Genomic DNA, 26,164 nt, shown 5'->3' on the forward strand with positions numbered 1-26,164 from the left:
AGCTGGTTACCAAGCCCCCACAGAATGTATCTCTGCCTACGTAGATCAACACCTTCAACCCATCACATGCAGTCTCCCATCCTTCATCAAGGACACCAACCACTTTCTCGAACGCCTGGAATTCTTACCCAACCTGTTACCCCCGGAAACCATCCTTGTTACCATTGACGCCACTTCCTTATACACAAATATTCCGCACGTCCAGGGCCTCGCTGCAATGGAGCACTTGATTTCACGCCGATCACCTGCCACCCTACCTAAAACCTCTTTCCTCATTACCTTAGCCAGCTTCATCCTGACCCACAACTTCTTCACTTTTGAAGGCCAGACATACCAACAATTAAAGGAAACAGCCATGGGTACCAGGATGGCACCCTCGTACGTCAACCTATTCATGGGTCGTTTAGAGGAAGCCTTCTTGGTTACCCAGGCCTGCCAACCCAAAGTTTGGTACAGATTTATCGATGACATCTTCATGATCTGGACTCACAGTGAGAACAACTCCAGAATTTCCTCTCCAACCTCAACTCCTTTGGTTCCATCAGATTCACCTGGTCCTACTCCAAAACCCATGCCACTTTCCTTGATGTTGACCTCCATCTGTCCAATGGCCAGCTTCACACATCCGTCCACATCAAACCCACCAACAAGCAACAGTACCTCCATTATGACAACTGCCACCCATTCCACATCAAACGGTCCCTTCCCTACAGCCTAGGTCTTCGTGGCAAACGAATCTGCTCCAATCCGGAATCCTTGAACCATTACACCAACAACCTGAAAACAGCTTTCGCATCCCGCAGCTACCCTCCCGACCTGGTACAGAAGCAAATAACCAGAGCCACTTCCTCATCCCCTCAAACCCAGAACCTCCCACAGAAGAACCACAAAAGTGCCCCACTTGTGACAGGATACTTTCCGGGACTGGATCAGACTCTGAATGTGTCTCTCCAGCAGGGATACAACTTCCGCAAATCCTGCCCTGAAATGAGACCATCCTTCATGAAATCCTCATGTCTTTCTGCCCTCCACCTAACCTTCGTAACCTCTTATTTCATCCCTATGAAATCCCCAAACCACCTTCCCTACCCTCTGGCTCCTACCCTTGTAACCGCCCCCGGTGTAAAACCTGTCCCATGCACCCTCCCACCTCCACCTACTCCAGTCCTGTAACCCGGAAGGTGTACACGATCAAAGGCAGAGCCACGTGTGAAAGCACCCACGTGATATACCAACTGACCTGCCTACACTGTGAAGCTTTCTATGTGGGAATGACCAGCAACAAACTGTCCATTCGCATGAATGGACACAGGCAGACAGTATTTGTTGGTAATGAGGATCACCCTGTGGCTAAAAATGCCTTGGTGCACGGCCAGCACATCTTGGCACAGTGTTACACCGTCCGAGTTATCTGGATACTTCCCACTAACACCAACCTGTCAGAACTCCGGAGATGAGAACTTGCCCTTCAGTAGATCCTCTCGTCTCGATATCCACCAGGCCTCAACCTCCGCTAATTTCAAGTTGCCGCCGCTCATACCTCACCTGTCTTTCAACAAATTCTTTGCCTCTGTACTTCCGCCTCGACTGACATCTCTGCCCGAACTCTTTGCCTTTACAAATGTCTGCCTGTGTCTGTGTATGTGCGGATGGATATGTGTGTGTGTGTGTGTGTGTGTGTGTGTGTGTGTGTGTGTGTGTGTGTGTGTGTGTGTGCGCGTGAGTTTTCCCCCTAAGGTAAGTCTTTCCGCTCCCGGGATTGGAATGACTCCTTACCCTCTCCCTTAAAACCCACATCCTTTCGTCTTTCCCTCTCCTTCCCTCTTTCCTGAAGAAGCAACCGTTGGTTGCGAAAGCTAGAAATTTTGTGTGTGTGTTTGTGTGTTATTTTATTGTGCCTGTCTACCGGCACTTTCCCGCTTGGTAAGTCTTGGCTTCTTTGTTTTTAATATATTTTTCCCATGTGGAAGTTTCTTTCATCGAGCAACCATATATCATTTGTGAATTACAATTCCAGGCAGAAGAATTGGACAGAAATTCTGGTTTTAAATTGCCCACAGTGAAATCAGAGAAATTGAAATTAGAAAGTTTATCTAAAGATACTGCGCATTTAACAATCAAAAATTGTGCTGTGTGCCCTTACCTCATTGTTGAGCCAGAGCATCAAGAAATATGGAGAGGAGAGTGAAGGGAAATGATGATCAATAAGCTGCCCACAGGCAAGGAAATCAGCTGTTGATTCATGCCATTCCATCTTCTGGACACACAGTTAGTGCAAAACAATATAGACCAATCTTTGTACAGGACATTTTCCTCTGACTCAGTGCCTTGTATTTTGGAGTAAAGACCTACATATTGTATTTCAAAAACACTGTGTTTTAATTGAGTTAATTTTACATTCTGACAAGAGGGCAGCTGTACATTAAGTGAGAACACAACCTATCTAACATTGGGACAAGTCACTTGAACAAATTGCAAATCTCTGTAAGATGACAGGACCACTATAATTATTTACCAGTCTTAATGACTGGAAATGTTCCCCTTACATAAAAAGGAAAACTTCTGATAATAAAGCTGAAGCAATAACTTCTGCAAGATCACCCTCGACAGTACTGGGAAGATACCTGAAACCAAATTTTGCCAACTTTGAGAAAACTGAGGTTAAAGCATGTGCAGAAAGGAAGCATCCAAGATGTACACAGTCCTCGCTCACACCATATGGAAATCCATCAGATGCTCTTTCTCATCTCAATTACTGAATCCCCACCCAAGGTGCAATGTTCTTTCACTGGCTCCTTAATTGTGCTCATTCTCATAAGGTTCATAAATTCATGATCTCCAGGAATTGGAATTGTTGTTTGTTGAAAAAGTGTTGTGTTGATACAAAATGCATTTATTCAAATGTTGCCACCCATCAAAATAATTTGTACTTCATGTGTTGCAACAGACATTTCTTTATTAAGTTAACAAATGTACAAGGCTTTGTTAGTGCCTAAGCTCTGGTCCCATTTGCAAAACTGTCTCCACATTTTAAATAAATTATTAGGTCCTTGCTATAGTTTGAATATTAGCACCATATTGTTATGTATTTGGTTCAAATTGCATCATTTGTAAACAGCGTTTGATTAACTTCTATGTATTTTCATCTGTTTGAAAAGTTGGTATAATAAACCTTTCCACCAACTGTTAACTTTGTATGTTGCTTCCTATTCTATGCTGGGACTGTTGTTTTCTGTCATATTTACACCAATCTTCACCATGTGATAAATCTCAGTCTTCGGTGTCCTTTGAGTCTACAGTATTTTAGTTCCATATTATACATTTCCTTGATAATTTGATTGGTATTCATCAGTCTCATGTGTGATGTATTACCATTCATCATTGTAATGTACTTCATCTTGCCTGCTGGGTTTTTCTTCAATCTTTCTTTCTCATAGTCAGTGATTTGTAGCTCTAGGTTAGAAATGGAAAATTTGAATCACGATGTAAGTCTGCAGCTCTTGGGACCATTGTCGTTGAAGATAAAATGTGAGTCAATAGGCTGTGTCCATTTCCTCTTTATTTTCTTTCTACACAATCAGTGTTTTGACATCTCGTCTGGGATCTTCTTTAGGATTTCCTTGTGTTTGGTTAGCTGAACACTGTCAAAGAGCAGTATTGCATACACCTAAAAGAGTGAGCTTTTTTACACTTATTCTAAAGAAGTGGAGTTGTTCGATAATAATCTTTTGGCTACTATTGGTTGGCCACTGTCATTGTATAATAAGCAAAATAGGCAGATCAAGAGAGGGGAAATGTTTTATCAAAGTATTATTGATGTGTTGCAAAAGTGCCTTCCAGATCATTTGTATTCCTTGCTTCCGTAACTGTGTATTAACTTCCTCAATGGTGGGAGGTCACAAAGCTGGTAGGATTCACAAAGCTGGAAGCATATAGATATCATTCCTATTTAAATCACATTTGTTCTTAGAAATCTCAACCACTTCTCTGACTTTACTTCTGTAACTGTTGCTGTCCTTGCTAGCATATGAATATTGTTAAATTTGTTGTCTTGGCCATATTTTTCCTGCTACCATAGATTTCACACTTTGTGTAAACCGCATGAGGTGTTAATGCTGTTTAGTAATTAGTTTTATTTTCATTCACATATATACACTTTGCCATAGTCTCATGTCACTTCATAGACTCCCGTAGTGTGGAGGAAATCTGGGGTGTCCATTCTGTGTTGGGAAAAGTTCTTCATTTACTTCTGTACACCATTGTATCATAGACTTCTGCTGACTTGGTCAGTAATTCTAGAAACAAATGGTAACCTAGGAGAGAGAGAAGGCAATACTTCATCTTTTTTATTAGAAGGTGTCCCACACCCTGGAAAACCGGGAAAACTTAGAGAATTTTTTTGTTCTGGAAAAATTGGGAATTTTTCCATTTTGCCAAAAAAACTTGGAAAAGGCACAGTACTCGATTTGCTTTTCAGCAGAGGCATTTGCTTGTCTTCTGCATGACTCAGTGCAGAGCTGCATTTATTGCCTGCTGCAGGTGTTTCAGCATTCCCTACCATCTTCACTACCCTGCCCCTTCCTCTCCCCTTACCCCGTCCAACAAAACAGCCCAGCCAACCAGACGTGGCCGTTGCTGGCTGCGGAGGACATTATGTGCAGACTGCCAGATTGTAATGTGATGTGTGCACACTGTATCAAAGACTACAGAATCCGTGTATTGACTTTTTTTGTGAGCACCTACCAATCTTATAAAAATGACTTAACAATACAGTTTGTGTATGGGAAATAAGCAGTGTCTGATCCTCTGTCATCGTGGCTCAGCCTTTAAAATGCTATGTCTGGTGGCAGAGCATCTGTGATTGAATGTACTGGGAATCTGATCTTTTGAGCCCACCAAGAAGTACCTGTTTATGCACTTCAAGACAAAGGTCTTCTCCATCTTGTGGATGTTGATTCCATTTTGAAACCTTGGTAGTTGTTCACCAATCTTCTAAATTTGTTCTTGTTAGGAATTTTTCTCTCTGAGGTACCAATCTGTCTAAGATCTTTTCACATTCTTCGAACCATCTCGGCCTTGTGTTCTTAGATTGGATGAAAATCCATATTCTTTTTATAAGTCAGTCACCGTCCATCCTCTTGAGATGACGTAACATAACAATCGTCTCTTCTTAATGGATGTTGTAATAGGTTCTGTCTTGCTGTACAAGTCTTCATTTGTTCTCATTCACCATTGTCCATCAGCCCATCTATTACTTAGGATTTTCCTTAATATCCTACGCTCTCACTTTTCCAGCCGCTCAGCTTGACGTTGTCTATTCATGGTCAAAGCTTCGGACACATATAAGTCCTCAGGTTTTACAACTGTATTACAATGTCAAAACTTGCCCCCAATAGTCATAGACTTTTTGTTATAGGTATTCTTTATCAGTTGGTATGCCTGGTCTAACTTCCTCATCCTGACATTAACTGTTTGTCCTTATAATCCATTCTCCTGGATGACTTCACCAAGATACCTGAAATTTTTAACTTGTCTGATTTTTCCCAGATTGGCGGTGATCCGTTCAGATCCATCACAGGTGTTCGTCATATATTTTGTTTTTGAATAGAGATCTGGAGTCCAATTTTTTCAGCAATTACTGACAACCTATTGATCTTGTTGACTGCTGACTCTATGTTGTTAGCAAAAATGGCTAGGTCATCTGCAAAGCCCGAGCAGTCAATGTACACCCTTTTAGTCTTTAGGACCAAGTCTGAACTGCTCTTCATTTGTTTCTTCTTGGGCTAACAACTTTCTCCACTCTCGAATGACCTTTTCCAAGACGCAGTTGAAAAGGAGTGGGATAGTCCATCTCCTTGTCTTATTATTTTTCATTTTAATTCCAAGTATAGGCTCCATTATGTTCTTGTATATCAATAAAATATTTAGATTTTGTGATAAAATAGATAAAAATTGGTTAGGGACTGGAAAAGACAGTTTTTTATTTGACACTCAGTATAAGCATAAATAATAATATTTCATTTGAAAGCCCTGTCTATGGACAAACTATAGTAGCTGTTGGCCTTCATTGTCTCCTTTAAGAACCCCAATGTCGATTCTGAGCCATTATTGTCATTGGTACAGAAGGTACGTGAAGGGAGTGTTTTGAGCACCGATTGCTTCTGGACTGGATGGCAGTGTGAAGTTGCATCTAAATACCAACTTGTGTTCGTAAGCTTTCTATACACTCCATGCCCTGGAGTACTGTCAGATCTTCTATAGATCACTGTATCTAGTTACGGGAGACTGACCTGACTTACTAAAGTGAAATTGACTTTGGGATGAATCTCATTTAAGATATTGTGTAACGAAATTTTCTGAGGCACAAATGCTATATCACAGCATGGAATCAAATTTCCTAAGCCTGCTACTCCCCTTCCCCCCACTCCCACCTATCTTTTTCCTAATAACGAAAAAGCAAGGAAAATAGAAATTTACATGTACGCATTTCAGTAAATCTGTTTTTATCTGTTACGATTGTGGGGCAGAGCAGAACTACAGCTAGAATCTTTGTCTTCAGTGGTGATCATCTACCAGATAGTCACAGTCATGAAGGTTACATCAAGTGTGCTATCTGCCAAAAAGTGAGAATTTCATTCCACTTAGGCTTCAGCCTCACTCATTTCCTCATAGAGAAACCAGTTCAGTGAGGCATGCAATAAAGGTTGTATGTAGTTTGAAAAACTAGCAAGAGGTACAATGTAATGAAGCATTGAATTCATATTCCTTACCTGCTTAGATGATTCGTAGAGCAGAATATTATCCATGAGAAACAAATGCCTAGGTTCAACCTCACTCTGATACACATTTGAAATCTGTCAGGAGAGTACATTTGGATGTACAGTCTGCTGCAATGTTCTGAAAAACCCATTTTCTTTATTGTAAGATGCAAGGAAAATGCTGCACACACTTCACTTCACAGTATGATTTCAGTCGTTTTGTTGTTGAAATAATATTTCCCTCTGTCTTTCAGCAGTTTCTGTACCTGGCTCAAGGAGGTCATCATCTAGTTCATCTAGTTCTGCCTCATCATCTGATGACTCTGAGCCAGTTTACCAGTTACGACAGAGGCGTCAGACTGTTCTTAGCTACCGATACAATGACTATGATGATCTCATTTATTCTGCAATTCAGGTTTGTGTATACTGTTTAAAGATGGCATTACTCTTATTTATACATTATTACAATTTTTACACCTTAGTCGAATAAAGTTAAGGGTGTTTTTCATGTTAATTTTAAGTTACTCTCGAACAGTTACCTGATGATGGCAGCAGCTTATAATGGCATGGACTCCACAAGATGTGGGAATTGCTGCACCTCTGCCTGTAACTAATAGATTAGTTAATAGCTGTGTTCAAGGCATGTGCACGTGGCCCATTGCAATCCTAGATGTGCTGAGGGGGTACATATCCACCACCTACCTTAACAATACCCTGTTGGCAAGTAGGTTGCATCAGTTCTTGAATTAATGTACCATCAGTGTGCACCAGCATGTACACAACTCATTAGTCCAGCTGACGTTTGTCTGTGCTTTGAGTATTCACTGATGGTGGTCATGCACCCTTGCTGATATGTTCACTCTGTGATGTATGGTGAGTAGAGGAGCATTTGCTTCTGTGCTTCAAAGCAAGATGATGGTTCTGGATTGTATAGCAGTTCGCCAGTTTCTGTTGTGCAACACTGAATTAGTGAGTGATTCATTACAATGTGATCCCATTTCTACTATTACATTTGCATCAGTTAATGGCAAATCTTAATGAACAAGTCTGTAATAACTGTTGGCACTCAACCACTTTAATAACACTTGATACAGTTCAAATGCTGGTCTCAAGAGATGCTCTTATCAGCTTGTTTACATTCAGTTTGTGGCATTTGTTAAATTAAATAAAAATTACGTTCAACTATTGGTCCTCATTTTACATAAAATCGGCCACTTCACACACTGCAACCAAGCAGCAGACCATGTCTGCTTCAGCTGTGGGTACCAAGAGTGTTCACTTGGTGCTCCTCCTGGTGTCTAGAGGTAATTGTGAGCTGCTATGACCAATATACAATAATTATTACTGATAAAGTATAAAAACACTAGCTCACATCCGAAAAACGGTAACATTAAAGTGAACAAATTGTTTCCCATGACAGTTGTCCCAAGTTACAGCAGTTTTCACAACCTGAGGTGCTTGAGCCACGATATGGCATGTGAACAGTCTGGTACCTGCATGAACTTTGAAATGGAGTAGCCTGTGTTTTGACCACTCACAATCTGGATGCAACCAAATGCACCATTATTATGCATTTTGCACATCCTTTGAATGATTGTTCGTCGAAAGCTGGTACATCCTATCACAAGACATGCTGAACTATTCTGTTTGCCATAGCAACAGGAGCGCACACTCTGTCAAACAGGACATTTAATTACCGTATTAACTCGAATCTAAGCCGCACTTTTTTTCCGGTTTTTGTAATCCAAAAAACCGCCTGCGGCTTAGAATTGAGTGCAAGGCAAGTGGGGCAAGCGGAAGTTCTGAAAAATGTTGGTAGGTGCCGCCACAACTAACTTCTGCCATTGAATATATGTAGCGCTACACAGGCATGCTTTGGAGGCACAAAGATAAATACTGGCGCCAAAACCTCTGCGTCGGTAAATAAATAAATAAATAAAAAAGAAAAGATGGAAGACGGAATTTTTTTCTCCGCCCCGAGTTTCAATCACTGCATTTTCATACATTATCCAACGAATTAAATACAAATTCCGTATTGTTCACCTTCGAATGTAGCAGAATTTCAATGTACTACGAAAACCCGACTGGCAAGACTGGGATGTTTGTCAATATGGCCAACTCTACGTTCTGAATTTTTTCCTACCTGTGGGAAGAGATGGTTGCTAATAGGAACCTGATTAAATGTGAATCGCATGCCATATTCTCTTCACCATAAGAATAATACTAATGTAAACATTATGCCACGTATTCTTTCGTGTTTGCTGCTATCTCATTTAAATCCTGTCTGTCTAATAAACTACGCAACTAGAGTGAGACAACAGCAAACGCGGAAGAATATACATATCATGTCATGTTTATGTTCGTATTATTCTTATGCCTAATAGTGATACAGTCAGAAATGAAGCACGGCAACTGACCAGATTTTTAAATCTAAGATGACTAATTTCTGTGCAGAAATTGATGTACTAAAGAAGCGGCCGCAATAATTTTCAAACAGAGAAAAATTTTCGCCTAACTCTCATTCAGAACACGTTCTATCATACGCAGTCTATTATTAGGTTCTTGTTGATCATTATCAAAGAAAGCAGCAGTGTAAGTAACAACAAATAGCAGTCTCTTGCCATTGTTTCCCTAATGAGACGATTCCTCTCGTAAGCGGCGGTAGCGCGCACAAAAGCAAGGCGTGCCGCGATCGGCGACAGGCTGTAAACACGCACTATCAGAATGAGACAAACAATGCATGGCACAGTACAGTAATGCATTTTCAGTTTAGAGTGACGTAAACACCTATAACAAAGAAAATTGCACTTATCAGGTCAACGCAAAATAAGCAATCAATTCAAACTAGACGAAGCACGTGAAAAAGGAAGGGTACCCGTATAAATACGGACGGAGCGCCTGACGCATAGCAATGGCTACCTGGTAAAGCTTAACTGCTAAGCTTACGACTCGAACCAAACTACTGTAGCTGTATCGTCATTCATTCTACCTAAATTGTGTCTCATATTACAATGGACCAACTTTGTTTTGATTTGGAGGTGCGGCCTAAAACTTTTCTCTCCCCTTGAATTTCGAGTCTTAAATTTCAGGTGCGGCTTATATTCGGGAATTTTTTTTTCCTTTATTTCAAGTCTCATTTTTCAGGTGTGGCTTAGATTCGAGTAAATATGGTAAATTCCTTTAGTATATATTAACTGTGCTCTGGGACAGAGAATGATGTGTAGTGTAACCCTCAACTTTTCTTCGATTTCCAGGATGAAATGGAAGCTGTGAAAGGAGCTGGGAATCAAGGGAGAGGAAAAGATATTGCAACTATTGTTAATGCTGAGAAGGAGGAGCAGAAGGAAAAGTTGGAGGCTGGTGACGAGAAAGCTGAAGATGATGAAACCAAAAAGAAAAAGAAGGAAGAAAATGGAGAGGAAGGAAGAGACTCAGATGAAGAGGAAGAGGAAGATGAACCAGAGGGCTACATACCTCCTGTGAGAAGATATCCACTTCCCAAAAAGAAGCATAGACGACTTAACAGTCTAGACATAAGTTCTGAGGATGATGCAGATTCAGATGAGGATTTCAAGGGATCCAGGTAAAGTATTTCTTTATGGTATATTTTGTGTATGATTGTTGATACTCACCATATAGCGGAGATGCTGAACCGCGATAGGCACAATAAAAAGATTCACACAATCATAGCTTTTGGCCATAAGGGCCTTTGTCAACAGTAGACATACATACACACACGTGCGCGCACACGCGCGCCCACACACACACACACACACACACACACACACACACACACACACACACACACACACAAACCAAGCACAAGCACAACTTCCACACACGTCTGCAGTCTCAAAGAGCTGAAACTACACTGCGAACGGCAGCACCAGTGCATGATGGGAGTGGCGACTGGGTGGGGGTAAGGAGGGGGCACGTTCCCGTAACCCTCCTGGCCTCAACCTTTCATTAGTCACTGTCCTCACCCATTCAGCTCCGTCCCTGTTCCCATTCCAGCACTACACAGCCGTCATTTCACTGCCACACCCAGTCTTTTAATTTATTTTTATTTATCTCCTTTCCACTACTTACCCCCTCCCCCCTCCGCACATTCTCTCCTACCCGCCGTCTAAACTGCAAAACTTCACTGTCTGCCACTCCCACCATACTATCCCTCCCCCTCCCCACCCAGCCTCCTCCTTACCCCCCACCCAGTCACCACTCCCATCATGAACTGGTGCTGCTGTTCACAGTGTAGTTTCAGCTCTCTGAGACTGCAGATGTGTGTGGAAGTTGCACTTTGTGTGTGTGTGTGTGTGTGTGTGTGTGTGTGTGTGTGTGCTTAATGACTGAAAGCTATGATTGTGTGAATCTGTTTATTGTGCCTATCATTCGCAACATCTCCGCTGTATGGTGAGTAGCACTTTCCTTCTCTTGTATTGTTGCATTCCATCTTGGATTTTCCATCGTTTGATTTGTGTATGATTGTGAGAGATGGATTCTGTTGTGGCCTATGTGGCTAGGACGTAGGGTCTTTGCACATGGCACATGCAGCCGTAGTTTGAGGATCACAATATATTTTTATGTTCCAAAAGCAGCAAGAAATGTTTACAATACGAGCAGAGGTGTGGTTAGAACATCAAATAAGCATAAATTTGTTAGTGCACTTTACACTTTGTGAATTTTTGTCATCATGAGCAGTTATTCATTTCTGAGTATAAATGTTTTTATCTTTTGCTCAATTTGTGTTGTGCGCATGTTTTTTGTTTGAAACTTGCCGTGACAATGCACTAAGTGACAGGTGATTGTTGTGGTAGAGTTTGATGAAGTTTCTGTATTCATCATTTGCTCTCTCCCTGTGTGTGCCATTTCTATTCAGTGATGAACTAGCATTGGTGGTCTATCATTTTCATAATAAATCACAGTAACTACCCGACAGAAGGTTTCTACCAACTGTCTGACTCTTCCACCTTAAAGCTCTACCATAGTGATCCCATCCCAGAAGACCACCATAACCACCAGTGCCTACTGAAATCCTTAAGTCATTCCTGGAACCCCTCCCCTGCATCCATTTCCCTCCTCACACTTCCCCCCACCGCGCACATCTTCTACATGCCCCCCAAAATCCGCAAAACCAACAATCCTGGATGCCCCTTCGTAGCTGGTTATTGCATTCCTACTGAAAGAATTTCCGCTCTTGTTGACCAGTTCCTCTAACCTGTTGCCCAAAACCTAGCCTCTCACATCAAGATTACTAGCCACTTCTTTCACCAACTCTTCACTATCAACACCTCTTTACCTCCTGAATCCCTACTTTTTACTGTTGATGCCAACTCCCTATACATCCATATACCTGATGCCAATGGCCTTGTGACTGTCAAACACTCTCTCTCCACTGTCCTTCAGACACCAAACCCGCTCCTCACACAACTTACCTACTATATCCTGACACACAACTCCTTTTCCTGTGAGGGAAGGTATATAAACAAATCCATATCAAAGCCATGGGCACCCACATGGTACCCATCCACACCAACCTTTTTATGGGCCATCTGGAGGAAACCTTCGTAGCCTTCCAAAATGCCAAACCATTTGCCTGGATTGGGTTTACCAGTGATATATCTTCATGATCTTGATCCAGGCCCAAGACACCATATTCTTGTTCCTTCACAACCTCAACACTTTCTTTCCCATCCACTTCACCTGGTCCTCCTCAACCCAATATGTCACATTCCTGGGCTTTAACCTCCACCTCACAGGTGGCTCCATCCACAACTCTGTCGATATTTGTAGCTACTAACCACCAACATTACCTTCATCTCGACAGCTGTCATCGCTTCTTCCCATCTGTGGTGACGAGAACTCCCTTGTCCAGTATGATGAAAGTCTCATGAGGGCCTTCAATGACAGACACTACACCCAAATCTTTTCCACAAACAGAAAACTTATTATTTAGTTTTTCTTTAAGAGACTCAGTAATACGTTTTTCGAGGTTGGCATCAGTTGTCTGTATTTCCGCCATTAATTCCAACTTTTAAGTTGGTATTTGTACTATCTATCTTAGAATTTAATTCCATTATCATTTCTTCTTTTGTCTCCATCAAAACTTTTTCGAAATTAATATGCTTTTACACTGGTGTTTAATTGATCATCTTGAGCTTTGATACTTATGTTTAACTCAGTGTTTCTCGCATCTAGCTTACCACTCAGTTCACTAAAACTCTGAAACAAATGTTGTAAGTGCGTCTCCATGTCTCTTGTCAATACTGACAAACATTATCAACAAAACTAAACATAATTAACTGTAGTTGGCTTCCAGTTGTCACTGAGTAATGTCTCTCTTGTTGAACAAACCCAATAAACTTTGGTTGCCAGTTCCACTCTTAATTACTGTCTCAATACACACACCACCACCAAAACTAATACAAATCAGCTTGTATTTAATACAGCTCATCAAAGAAACAATTTTAGCCTTAGAAGTTGCAGTCAATGATCTTCCAATTCATGGAGTTATTAAATTCTTCGATGTAAATGTAGTCAGTGATTTCAGCGACTGCTCATTGACTGCACAGTTCTTCTTAATTCCTAATTGCTACATTGCTGTTAATGGCTTTTCTACTGCAATGTAATCTTGACTTTTGATTCAATTGCTAAGGACAGAAGCGTACAGTTTCATGACATCATCTTTCGAAATTGTTACCTCTGAGTTCACATTTTATTAACTCTTTTTATTAAAATTTCAGATATTTCTCAGCACAGAAGTGTCCTGGGTCCTATCACCTGAGGCACCAGAATGAAATGTTCCATGCTTGAGAGTATATTTGATTAGATTATGATTGCCATTACTTTTTAATTCTGAACTGTTGCTTATTAATTCAACATCCAGAATAACCATGTACATTGTCTTGACTGTCAACTACTTCTCCATTGCAGCTTCTACTTTGCTGAAAACTGATAGCCATTAACTAGCTTCAACTTTCTATCACTAATAAAAAGTGTATCTTCAGAATTCATATTATATTGATCTTCCCTCTTCAAGACAAATGGCTCTGAGCACCATGGGACTTAACTTCTGTGGTCATCAGTCCCCTAGAACTTAGAACTACTTAAACCTAATTAACCTAAGGACTTCACACACATCCATGCCTGAGGCAGGATTCGAACCTGCGACCGTAGCAGTCCCGTGGTTCCGGACTGCGCGCCTAGAACCTCTTCAAGACAGTAACATGTCATAAGTACATAAACTGTGATTTTCATTGTGTTGTATTTGATATGAATGGTAGTCCTCTTAGTTCAAAATGACAAACAGAATATATCTGCTAGCTTTTTCTTTTCTGTGCTGTCATCCAATTTGAAATGTTCCATGGCACGTCACACATCTCCAAGCCAGGACACCACAGCTGATAAGAAACTGCCAAACCAACAGCTACCAGAGAGCAGAGGTGTGTTGCCAATGTTGTCCCACCTTCCAGACATGCTGCATCCATCCAAACACAAGTAGAAACAAAAATATGAAATAAACTTTTGAACACTTTGTGATTCTAAATTGCTTAAATAATAAAATGAATACTTTCAAATATTGTGACAGTTGTTCATCAGTCAGGCCACATCGAGTGACACTTCTTAAATGTATGAATGTGATATGTTACAGTTATTACACTACAATGGATGATACATTGAGCATTCAAGAGTGACATAAACACAATGTTGTGTGTGATGGAGATGATGAGATAAGAAGGGAGGCAACGGGGAGTTCAAGGTGGGGCTATGGTTGGGACAGAGAGACAGCAACAGGACCACATGGAAATATGATGCCAATGATATCCTTCATGACACTGGCAGGAAGAGTTGGGTTTGAGAGAGAGAGTGTGAGTGTAGGTTAATGGACTGCAGTGGATGGAACCGGAATTGAGGTGGTTGTGAGACAGTGACAAACAGAAAGTATTGGGGACTCAAGGATATCTTGAAAGGACAGTTCCCGTCAGTGTAACTTAGAAAAGCAGTAACACAAAAATGGAATAAATAACTGACAAAAATCAATAAAAAATCTGCTTCCTGTACATGGTCCTTCATCTGGGAAGAGAGGAAGGAGACAAGAAAAGGGAAGATAGGGTAAGTGGATGTAGGTCACTGACAATCTAGGTCAAGAGGTAGCCATTGGTGGGTAAGCAAAGGAGTAGTATAGGGCGTTTAAAGAAAGTCAAAGGTAGCGCATCGTAAGTATTGTGCCAGTTTCTAAGCAAAGAAGATAGTTGAGGAGTAAAGAGGTATATGAGAGATGAATAATATAAATAATACTAAGTAAGAAGAGAAAGAAAACAAAATAAATTAAATAGATTAACAATGAAAATGTGAAAAATAATTCTGCAATCGACCACATTGCCATCATCAGGTGCGCTGATGTACTGAATTTCATCATAAAATACACCTGGAGAAATTGAAGAATCATAATTAGTAAAGGGCCAAAAAAGGAGAAAGAGTAGAGGTTAACAATGGTTGAGTCCAGGAGGGAGGATGAAAGGATGTGTTGGCACACAAGTTCCCATCTGTGCAATTGCAAGGACCGTTGTTGGGTGGAAAGATTCCAAATTCCTAATGTGATGTAGTAGGCACCTAGGTCCATGGAATTGTGCTGGAGGGCATGTTCCATCACTGGGTAATCCCAGGCAGACAGTTTTTCTGTGTCCATTCATGCGCTAAGCCAGTTTGGTGGTTGTCACACTTATGTAGAAGGCCATGTAGTGAATACAAGTCACATGACGTGTTGTTTCACGTGTGACCCTGCTTTGAATGGTGTATGTTTTGCCAGTCGTGGGGGTGAAGTAGGTAGTTGTGGGACACAGATTGGCAACCAGTGAAACCAAGGATGTTGTGCTTAACAACAATTGTGTCACTGGGTATCCACTTAACTTGTGGCTACAATTAATTTTGTTGGGCAATTGGTTTGGTCAGACCTACATAAAATGCTGTGTAGGAGTTACCACAGAGATGATATATCATGACATGATTGCTTTCACATGTAGCTCTGCCTCTTGTAGAATAACATAGTTGAGATAGAATTGGAATAGTCCAGGACTCCAACAATTAGACAGTATAGTTGAGCAGGACCATGAAGCTCTCTCTCTCTCTCTCTCTCTCTCTCTCTCTCTCTCTCTCTCTCTCTCTCTCTCTGTGTGTGTGTGTGTGTGTGTGTGTGTGTGTGTGTGTGTGATGGGTGGGTGTGTGGGTGTGTGTAAGAGAGAGAGGGGGCTAGTTAGCTCCAAATAAGGTGCTTGTCCGAAGGTTCATTAGCATTTTCATTCTTGTTAGTGCTGCAGTCAACTGCACAGCTCTTTGGCTATAGCATTGTGATACTTCACTCATGATTTTGCAGTATCATATTAATTATCTTCTAAGCAATTCATCCTAACAATCCATGTTGTCTGATGTACTACTAGATTTTTATTGCTGCCTGAGTGCAACTGTATAACTGCTTGGGTTTAACATGTCTCATATCCTGTGTGAGTTAAACCATTTCTTCTGGTAAAGTGATAGGTTTTACTTTTTTATGGTACACCTTGTTTTATATCTCTTGTGTTCTGATGTTCACAATCCATTGTAAAATCTTGTTTATAATAGACATGTGAAAATTTTGATCTAGGTGAGAGGAGAAAAATATCTGTATTAACAGTTACAACAGCAATGGGGTTTGCATCTGTGGTGTGAGATGTAAAAAAAATAGTGCATCTAGGTTTTATGATTATATGAAAAGGAAAAGAAAGTGATTAATCATAATTTGCTAGTGATCTCATCATATAAAAATATCCAACAACTTTCAATATAGTATGGCTACAGCTATATCTTTTGCTGCTGTTATTGTTTGCTGCTGCTTGTCATCATTGTATGTTCTCTATTTAGCAAGACAGCTGTTGGAATGTTACTTGTCATGTTTTCATTCCAATTATAATTCATTTTTCTGTTGGCTCCACTTGAGGAGTTAAGAAAAGAAGACTGTTTTCTTTTATGCATTTAGACTATTGTCAAACACTTTTACGTGTTATTTTTGTTACATAAAGTGATTACTGCTGCTAGGTGGAATACTGAAGTAAGTGTGTAACTGTATGTTTAATGATATGTAGCTCAGAGGAGGAGGAAGAAGAGGAAGAAGATGCAGATGAATCGGATGATTCCGAGGCACCCGGGCGTGGGCGCAGGGGAAGATCCAGAAAGAGGCACGCCGAGCCAGTTCGCAGATCGTCACGTGCTAGGGTCACTCGCTTTGATAAGGAGTTTAGTGAGTACAAATTAATTCCTTCTTTCTCATTACAAATACGCTGCACGCAAACTCTTTTATTATTTGTGTTGTAAATTTTGTCACCATTTGTGCTTTTGTTTATCTGTATTTCGTAGGCAAGATAGATGGCAGTAACTAATCAAAAAACAAGTGAATGTACTTTGTTCATAATAGTATACACACTCAATTAGTGATGTTTAATTATCAAATAGTTCCAGAGATAAAGGATTTTAATCCTTCGCTATAATTATGAAATTATTTTATATTGTAGTTTATTTTTGAGTACTCTTATATTAGTATTTGTATAAAAGTGAAAGTCCATTAAGAAATTTGTTAATTACACAAAGAGACATGTGGGCCAACCAGATCTGCCAGTCAAGTGGTGTAACTCCCAGGTCAGCTGATAAACAAGTGGTTTTAGCTTGGGTCCTGCTGTAAAACATCCCCCAACAATTTCATGGTGAACGCATTATTGTGGCCAAGATAGATACGAAGCCCACACCTACTACAGTAGTACAAGTTTATATGGCAACTAGCTCTGCAAATGATGAAGAAATTGCTGAAATGTATGATCAAATAAAAGAAATTATTCAGATAGTGAAGGGAGATGAAAATTTAATAGTCATGGGTGACTGGAATTCGAGTGTAGGAAAAGCGAGAGAAGGAAACGTAGTAGGTGAATATGGATTGGGGCTAAGAAATGAAAGTGGAAGCCGCCTGGTAGAATTTTGCACAGAGCACAACTTAAATCATAGCTAACACTTGGTTTAAGAATCATGAAAGAAGGTTGTATACATGGAAGAACCTTGGAGATTCTAAAAGGTATCAGATAGATTATATAATGGTAAGACAGAGATTTAGGAACCAGGTTTTAAATTGTAAGACATTTCCAGAGGCAGATGTGGACTCTGACCACAATCTATTGGTTATGACCTGTAGATTAAAACTGAAGAAACTGCAAAAAGGTGGGAGTTTAAGGAGATGGGACCTGGATAAACTAAAAGAACCAGAGGTTGTACAGAGTTTCAGGGAGATCATAATCGAAAAATTGTCAGGAATGGGGGAAAGAAATACAGTAGAAGAAGAATGGATTCCTTTGAGGGATGAAGTAGTGAAGGCAGCAGAGGATCAAGTAGTTAAAAAGACGAAGGCTAGTAGAAATCCTTGGGTAACAGAAGAAATATTGAATTTAATTGATGAAAGGGAGAGAATATAAAAATGCAGTAAATGAAGCAGGCAAAAAGGAATACCAATGTCTCAAAAATGAGATCGACAGGAAATGCAAAATGGCTAAGCAGGGATGGCTAGAGGACAAATGTAAGGATGTAGAGGCTTATCTCACTAGGGGTAAGATAGATACTGCCTACAGGAAAATTAAAGAGACCTTTGGAGAAAAGAGAGCCACTTGTATGAATATCAAGAGCTTTGATGGAAACCCAGTTCTAAGCAAAGAAGGGAAAGCAGAAAGGTGGAAGGAGTATATAGAGGGTCTATACAAGGGTGAAGTACTTGAGGACAATATTATGGAAATGGAAGAGGATGTAGATGTAGATGAAGATGAAATGCGAGATATAATACTGCATGAAGAGTTTGACAGAGCACTGAAGGACCTGAGTTGAAACAAGGCCCCAGGAGTAGACAACATTCTATTAGAACTACTGACGAGCTTGGGAGAGCCAATCCTGACCAAACTCTACCATCTGGTGAGCAAGATGTATAAGACAAGCGAAATACCCTCAGACTTCAAGAAGAATATAATAATTCCAATCCCAAAGAAAGCAGGTATTGACAGATGTGAAAATTACTGAACAATCAGTTTAATAAGTCACAGATGCAAAATACTAACGCAAATTCTTTACAGACGAATGGAAAAACTGGTAGAAGCTGACCTCAGGGAAGATCAGTTTGGATTCCGTGGAAATATTGGAACACGTGAGGCAATACTGACCCTACGAGTTATCTTAGAAGCTAGATTAAGAAAGGCAAACTACGTTTCTAGCATTTGTACACTTAGAGAAAGCTTTTGACAATGTTGACTGGAAATAGTCTCTTTCAAATTCTGAAGGTGGTAGGGGTAAAATACAGGGAGCAAAAGGCTATTTACAATTTGTACAGAAACCAGATGCCAGTTATAAGAGTCGAGGGACATGAAAGGGAGGGAAGCAGTCGTTGGGAAGGGAGTGAGACAGGGTTGTAACCTTTTCCCAATGTTTTTCAATCTGTATATTGAGCAAGCAGAGAAGGAAACTAAAGAAAAATTCAGAGTAGGTATTAAAATCCATGGAGAAGAATAAAAACTTTGAGGTTCGCCGATGACATTGTAATTCTGTCAGAGACAGCAAAGAACCTGTAAGAGCAGTTGAACGGAATGGATAGGGTCTTGAAAGGAGGATATAAGAACAACATCAACAAAAGCAAAACAAGGATAATGGAATATAGTCGAATTAAGTCAGGGGTTTATGACGGAATTAGATTAGGGAATGAGACACTTATAGTAGTAAAGGAGTTTTGCTATTTGTGGAGCAAAATAACTGATGATGGTTGAATTAGAGAAGATATAAAATGTAGACCGGCAATGGCAAGGAAATCTTTTCTGAAGAAGGTAAATTTGTTAATATCGAATATTGATTTAAGAGTCAGGAAGTCGTTTCTGAAAGTATTTGTATGGAGTGTAGCCATGAATGGAAGTGAAACATGGACGTTAAATAGTTTGGACAAGAAGAGAATAGAAGCTTTCGAAATGTGGCGCTACAGAAGAATGCTGAGGATTAGATGGGTAGGTCACATAACTGATGAGGAGGTATTGAATAGAACTGGGGAGAAGAGAAATATGTGGCACAACTTGACTAGATGACATATTCCGAGGCATCAAGGGATCACCAATTTAGTATTGGAGGGCAGCGTGGAGGGTAAAAATCGTAGAGGGAGACCAAGAGATGAATACACTGAACAGATTCAGAAGGATGTAGGTTGCGGTAGGTACTGGGAGATGAAGCAGCTTACACAGGATAGGGTAGCATGGAGTCTCAGAACTGAAGACCATAACAACAACACCACATTAATGCAATAAATGCTCAAAATGATGTCCATCGGCTTCAATGCATTTGACAATACATGTAATGACATTCCTCTCAACAGCGAGTAGTTCGCCTTCCATCATGTTTCCACATGCATTGACAGTGCGCTGGCTCATGTTGTCAGTGGATCACGATAGCAAATATCCTTCAACTGTCCCCACAGAAAGAAATCCGGGGATATCAGATCCGGTAAACGTGCGGGCTATGGTATGGTGCTTCGACGACCTATCCACCTGTCATGATGTATGTTATTCAATACCGCTTCAACCACGCACGAGCTATGTGCCGGAAAACCATCATGTTGGAAGTACATCGCCATTCTGTCATGCAGTGAAACATCTTGTAGTAACATCAGTGGAACATTATGTAGGAAATCAGCATATGTTGCACCATTTAGATTGCCATCGATAAAATGGGGCCCAGTTATCCTTCCTCCCATAATGTCGCACCATACATTAACCCGCCAAGGTCGCTGATGTTCCTCTTGTCGCAGTCATCGTGGATTTTTCGTTGCCCAGTAGTGCATATTATGCTTGTTTACGATACTGCTGTTGGTGAGTGCTACTTCATCGCTAAATAGAACATGTGCAAAAAATCTGTCATCGTCCCATAATTTCTCATGTGCCCAGTGGCAGAACTGTACATGATGTTCAAAGTCGTCGCCATGCAATTCCTGATGCATAGAAATATGGTACAGGTGCAATCGATGTTGATATAGCATTCTCAACATCGACGTTTTTGAGATTCCTGATTCTCATGCAATTTGTCTGCTAATGATGTGCGGATTAGCCATGACAGCAGCTAAAACACCTGGGCATCATCATTTGTTGCAGATCGTGGTTGACATTTCACATGTAGCTGAACACTTCCTGTTTCCTTAAGTAACCTAACTATCCGGCAATTGGTCCGGTCACTTGGATGATGTCATCCAGGATACCGAGCAGCATACATAGCACATGCCCGTTGGGCATTTTGATCACAATAGCCATACATCAACATGATATCGACCTTTTCCGCAATTGATAAATGATCCATTTTAACACAGGTAATGTATCACGAAGCAAATACCGTCCACACTGGCAGAATGTTACGTGATACCACGTTCTTATACGTTTGTGACTATTACAGTGCCATCAATCACAAAGTGAAAAAAGTGGTCTAACTAAAACATTCATATTTCTTTACTTACTACACGAATATGTAATAAAAATGGCGGTCCATATTTAAAAAAATGCAGTTTATATCAGTTTGACCTATGGCAGCACCATCTAGCGGGCCAACCATAGCGCCATCTGGTTTCTCCTTTCAAGCTAGACGAGTTTCGTTTGTTGTAGTTTTTTTGTTTGATGCTTATTTTGTAAGATATCAATGGACCACCCTGTATATTTTCTCATGTTTGTATCTCTTGTCTTGGGAGTTGTACCTCGTGAAGGCCAATACTGACCACCCAATTTGTCAAGTTGTTTCCAGAATGAAAATAGAGGGTAGGAGAGGCGTGCGTGGATAGCTCAGTTGGTAGAGCACTTGCCTGCAAAAGGAAAAGTTCCCGAGTTCGAGTCTCGGTCCAGCGCACAGATTTAATCTGCCAGGAAGTTTCATGTCAAGTTGTTATGTGTCCTGTTACAAATTTACAATTCATAATATATTTTCACAATTTCAATAAATGTACAAAAACTCTCAGTAATTTTTCCAAAGTCTACTATGAACTTCTCTGCACTTTATATTATTGCAGGAACCTGTCTTATCAATTGTCTTACAGTTAGTGTGTATCTTTGTTCATCCATGAGAGTAAGAAAGTCCAGGAGCAACCTAGAAGTTTGCCTCTTTTATCCATTTTCCTGCTGTATACTTGTATCTTCATCCAACCGTTAAAAATACTACACTATTGGGTCAGGAGATATAGGTGGTCAGACAGTAGTATTACCACTCGAGCCATTGGAAAAAGGCGAGTTCATGTGTGGGAGAAAATTTAGCAGCTCCATCATGTTGGAAGTATGTCTGCCCAATGTAATATCATCTAGTAAGTTAAGCTAAGAAATTTTTCAGAATATACAAGCTGTTTTGTTCTGTAGATAGAGTGTAGTGTTACTAGCAATATACCCAACTTCATACGTTATGTGTGTTCAGCTTTGGAAACAATTCACAATAAGACATATGTCTGTATAGTCTCCTTTGTTTAAAATAATAGTCTCTGTTACCTGCTAGGATGTTAATCTTTGTTTGTAAGATATAGTGAAGCTCTGAACATATAATGTGTGTGTGTGTGTGTGTGTGTGTGTGTGTGTGTGTGTGTGAGAGAGAGAGAGAGAGAGAGAGAGAGAGAGAGAGAGAGAGAGAGAGAGAGAGATCACAGTCAGAGGAGGGGAGGACAAGTGCATCCATGAGGAATTGTGGCTTTCGTCACTCAGTTTTAGATATTTTATTATTATTATTATTATTATTTGCAAGTTTTGTTTTATTTGTGGCCTGCAATTCCTATATCCATCCACTGTAACTGTCATCATCACAGTGTGTTTGATTTTACAGTTAATGATGATAGTGAGGATAGCGATGTCCCCAAGCGTAAAAAGAGTCGTCGTATGTGGCAAGACTCTGAAAGTGAAGAGAGTGACTGGGGCAAGAAGAAAAGAAAGTAAGTAGAACTTTCATTTTTACTTTTGATAATATTTGTTGTAATTCTTGTGCATTCCACACTAATTTGAAGGTTTGTTACTGATAATATTCCTGTTTATTAATTTTGACAAGATTTTTATATATGAAATTATAAGAATTTTGTTGCGTGTGTGTGTATGAAAGCTTTCAAAATTATGCTAAACAATTTACTTATTTTGTGTGTGTGTGTGTGTGTGTGTGTGTGTGTGTGTGTGTGTGTGTGTGAAAAGCTTTTCTGTTGATATGAGTATAATAATGTTTTTTTTCCCCCCCGTTGCTAGCAGATAATGCCACCTGCGTCTTGTATTTCACTGTTGACATACTGCCACAGGTGGCATGACATTAAAAGCATGAACCTGATATAAAATCTACTCTTTTCAAACACAACATAAAGTTATTTTGCTTAGGTTGTAATGTGAATCCTCTCCCAGCCAGGAAAGAAATTCATTAAAATGGGTCCATTCTACAGGTGAAGCTATGTTGGGAACTGAAAGTGTAGCAGGCTGAGCACATTCCTATGGTTTGTAGCATTATTAGCAGGTGTGCCTTATGTTACAGGTGTAGACACCCTACCAAAAAAATTCTTGGGATTAAGTTTCCCCAAAGGAATCAACCTCTCAGCAATTTGAATACATCAAAGCAAGTGAAACGATGGACGTAGACAGCTATTCACACTCATTAGGACACCAACCACATTGTGTTCAGTCAATTGTGACAGAATATATACAATTGTTCATTTTACAAAAAAGAAAAAGAAGAAAATAAAACTTGAAAAAGTTAGATTTTGGTTTATCTATGGATAAGGAACAGTTTGGACTGTAAAATTTATAGTGTGTTTGTATATACTCCAACCAAATTGAAACAAGACTGAATTTTTGTGGCCCTAGACAGACAATATTATTGCTCAATACTTCTGGATTTACAGTAATATTGAACATGTGGTTAGGTTTAGCAATTGTGAGTAATATTGAGCATATCAAAACTCTTGAAATGTATTGTGTTACCTGAGAAATATTGTGCCATCTGTGAGAAGCATTGCTGGTTGCTCACTTATCTCAGTTCCTCTGTCTTCTCCATTGTGTTTATCCGCTAAAAGTAGTTCAGAAGCTTAGCTTCTCTTGCAGCTTATTAATCTTAGAGACCAATATTATACGTGAAAGCTATTCTTTTCTTGTAGCAACAGTATGTATATTAATTCAAACCATTACCTTTTCCTATTTGTGGGTTCTCGCTACTTAACAGTGATGTTGCTATTGGCTGACTACATCATGTGTCCTATGCTCGAAATATCCGCTGTCATTGGCTGGTGGGATCACTTGACATGAGCTATGACTGGCTTACAAAAGTGCATCACAATCTCAATTTCAGTGCCAGGCAATTCTACACCATTGTATAAAACCACAACCATACAGTTACGAGGAAAAGTATACTGTCACTTAATACGAAAAAATTATATTTTCATAAGAAGAAAGTTTATTTTTAACCGGGAAATCTGGGAAAAATCAAAGAACTTTTTTCCTTGTGCACATGTACACCCTGAAAGGTGACCTATCATTGTTGAACCATGCGTGCAGTATAAAAGCAGAAAAATGAATAATAGTGTTTGGCAAGTATGGGCCTCTTTCAATGCACCACAAAAATTTCAGTTTCTCTCAACAAATGTTGATGTGTGATTCTGGAAGTTCTCCCAGCACAATGGGAAATTTCAGGACTTGCAGCAAGGTGACATCAACGTCTCCCACAATATTTCAGTTGGCAACCATTCAGCCATCTTCAGAAGAGGTTACACTGGATATTGCTGGTGCACGTCGCTGGTTTTATACCAAAAATTGGTGTAGTGGCATGGACACACAGGTTTTCACCAGCAATCTTCAGTGTAAACTCACATGAAAATGGCTGAATGGTTGTCAGCCAAACTACTGTGGTAAGATACCGATGTCATCCATCTGCAAGTCCAAAACATCGAAAATACCTGCCCCCTGAGAATTTCTGTTTTCAAAAGATTTATTATCCCTATAACACTAAGAACAATTGGACAAACACAATATTGATAGAATGCTTGTGAGACCTGATTCAGATACCTGGGCAATTCCTTTAATGTGACCACCCTGATTTCCTCTGCCACCTTTGTATAAGCTGATGCTTCATTTTTAATAACCTGTAACAGGCGGATAGATGTTCAGTTACCTGTAGAAATTCCATCTTATTTTAGGTGACAATTCAGTTAGTGTAGCAAAGATTTTAAAATATTGTGAAAAAAAGACTATTCAGTGGTCTTGTCGTTAACAGGGTGTTAAATCTCAATTTTACTTCCTTCTTTTTTTGAAATGATCTCAGTTTAAACTAAAGCTGTTTTTGCATGTGCACTTGCCCCATGTATATGTAACCAAAAAATTTTACTTCACGGATGAGCAGTTAACTCTTAAGTAAGAGCCAATATATGCAAGTTGCTTCTGATCAGTACTTAAACTGAACTGATCCATTAAGAACTGGGAGCATGAATGTTCTTGTCTGTGGTGTTTTGCTAGATGAAACAGCAGAATATTTGGCAGTGTGCCCATATAAAACAGTTGAACTACAGATTGGAAACAAAAACCATAAATGAAGAGAGGCAACCATTAACTTGTAGCTGATTGATACATGATACAGAGTCATAGTTAACAGCATTAATCATTTCACAGCAATTTTGAATGATCCCGCAAGCAGCAACTTGCACAAAAGATGCTAGCGAGCAGTTGATTGGTGGCTTCCTCAAAAAGTTAGTGAAATGTTGTATGCTGTTAATATGTATGTGTGCACCACACATCAATATGTGGAAGTGAATTATCTCCTTTCCTCATTTTTGTTTGATGTTTAGTGAAACAGCTGTATTAGATGAGTTTTGGTTGGTGTATTAAAGTTAAACATGTTTAGATTTGTTTATTTTTTTATTATTTTTCCTGCATTCAGAGTAACAGCTAATGTAGAGCGCATCTACGTACTGTATCTACCCAAGCATAAGATGACTCTGAATATAAGATGATACCCCCCCCCCCCTTTCCCTTTTTTTTAAAGAGGCTTCTTGGGAAAAAATAGTCTGACTAATAAAAGTCACAAAATGTTATTGAGCAAAGGTATTGCCAAAAATGTTTATGTTACAAATATTCTAAACTTTGTCATTTACTAACTGTCAATATTTTATTAATATGAGGAGAAATAAACAAAAAGAAATTGTTCACATTAATTTTTATCTTTACAGCCTTTTATGTTTAGTTAGCCTGTCGTTTATGGTATCATTATTTTAAATCATCATCCTAAAAGGACAGCTGTGAAGCTTATATCTTCATTACCACAAATATTTGGCTCTTTCTTCTGAATATGTTGCAATTTCTGAGGTTATGTTTTCAGTGGGACCTGAGAACACAGCT

At 39.8% G+C, this 26,164-nt stretch overlaps 1 protein-coding gene across 2 annotated transcripts in view; it reads left to right on the plus strand.

Annotated features, from left to right (window-relative positions):
• The window catches only part of LOC126336577 (uncharacterized), a 147,180-nt gene that overhangs the window by 87,950 nt on the left and 33,066 nt on the right, over positions 1–26,164 (plus strand). The window contains exons 11-14 of one of the 2 annotated variants that reach the window (XM_050000433.1): positions 7,013–7,173; positions 10,013–10,341; positions 16,874–17,028; positions 22,632–22,737. In XM_050000433.1, coding sequence (XP_049856390.1) covers positions 7,013–7,173; positions 10,013–10,341; positions 16,874–17,028; positions 22,632–22,737 — 751 coding nt within the window. The remainder of the gene's footprint in view (positions 1–7,012; positions 7,174–10,012; positions 10,342–16,873; positions 17,029–22,631; positions 22,738–26,164) is intronic. The other variant, XM_050000434.1, reaches the window with a different exon arrangement.

The sequence above is a fragment of the Schistocerca gregaria genome, chromosome 2 (genome assembly GCF_023897955.1).
Source record: "Schistocerca gregaria isolate iqSchGreg1 chromosome 2, iqSchGreg1.2, whole genome shotgun sequence".
NCBI lineage: Eukaryota > Metazoa > Arthropoda > Insecta > Orthoptera > Acrididae > Schistocerca > Schistocerca gregaria.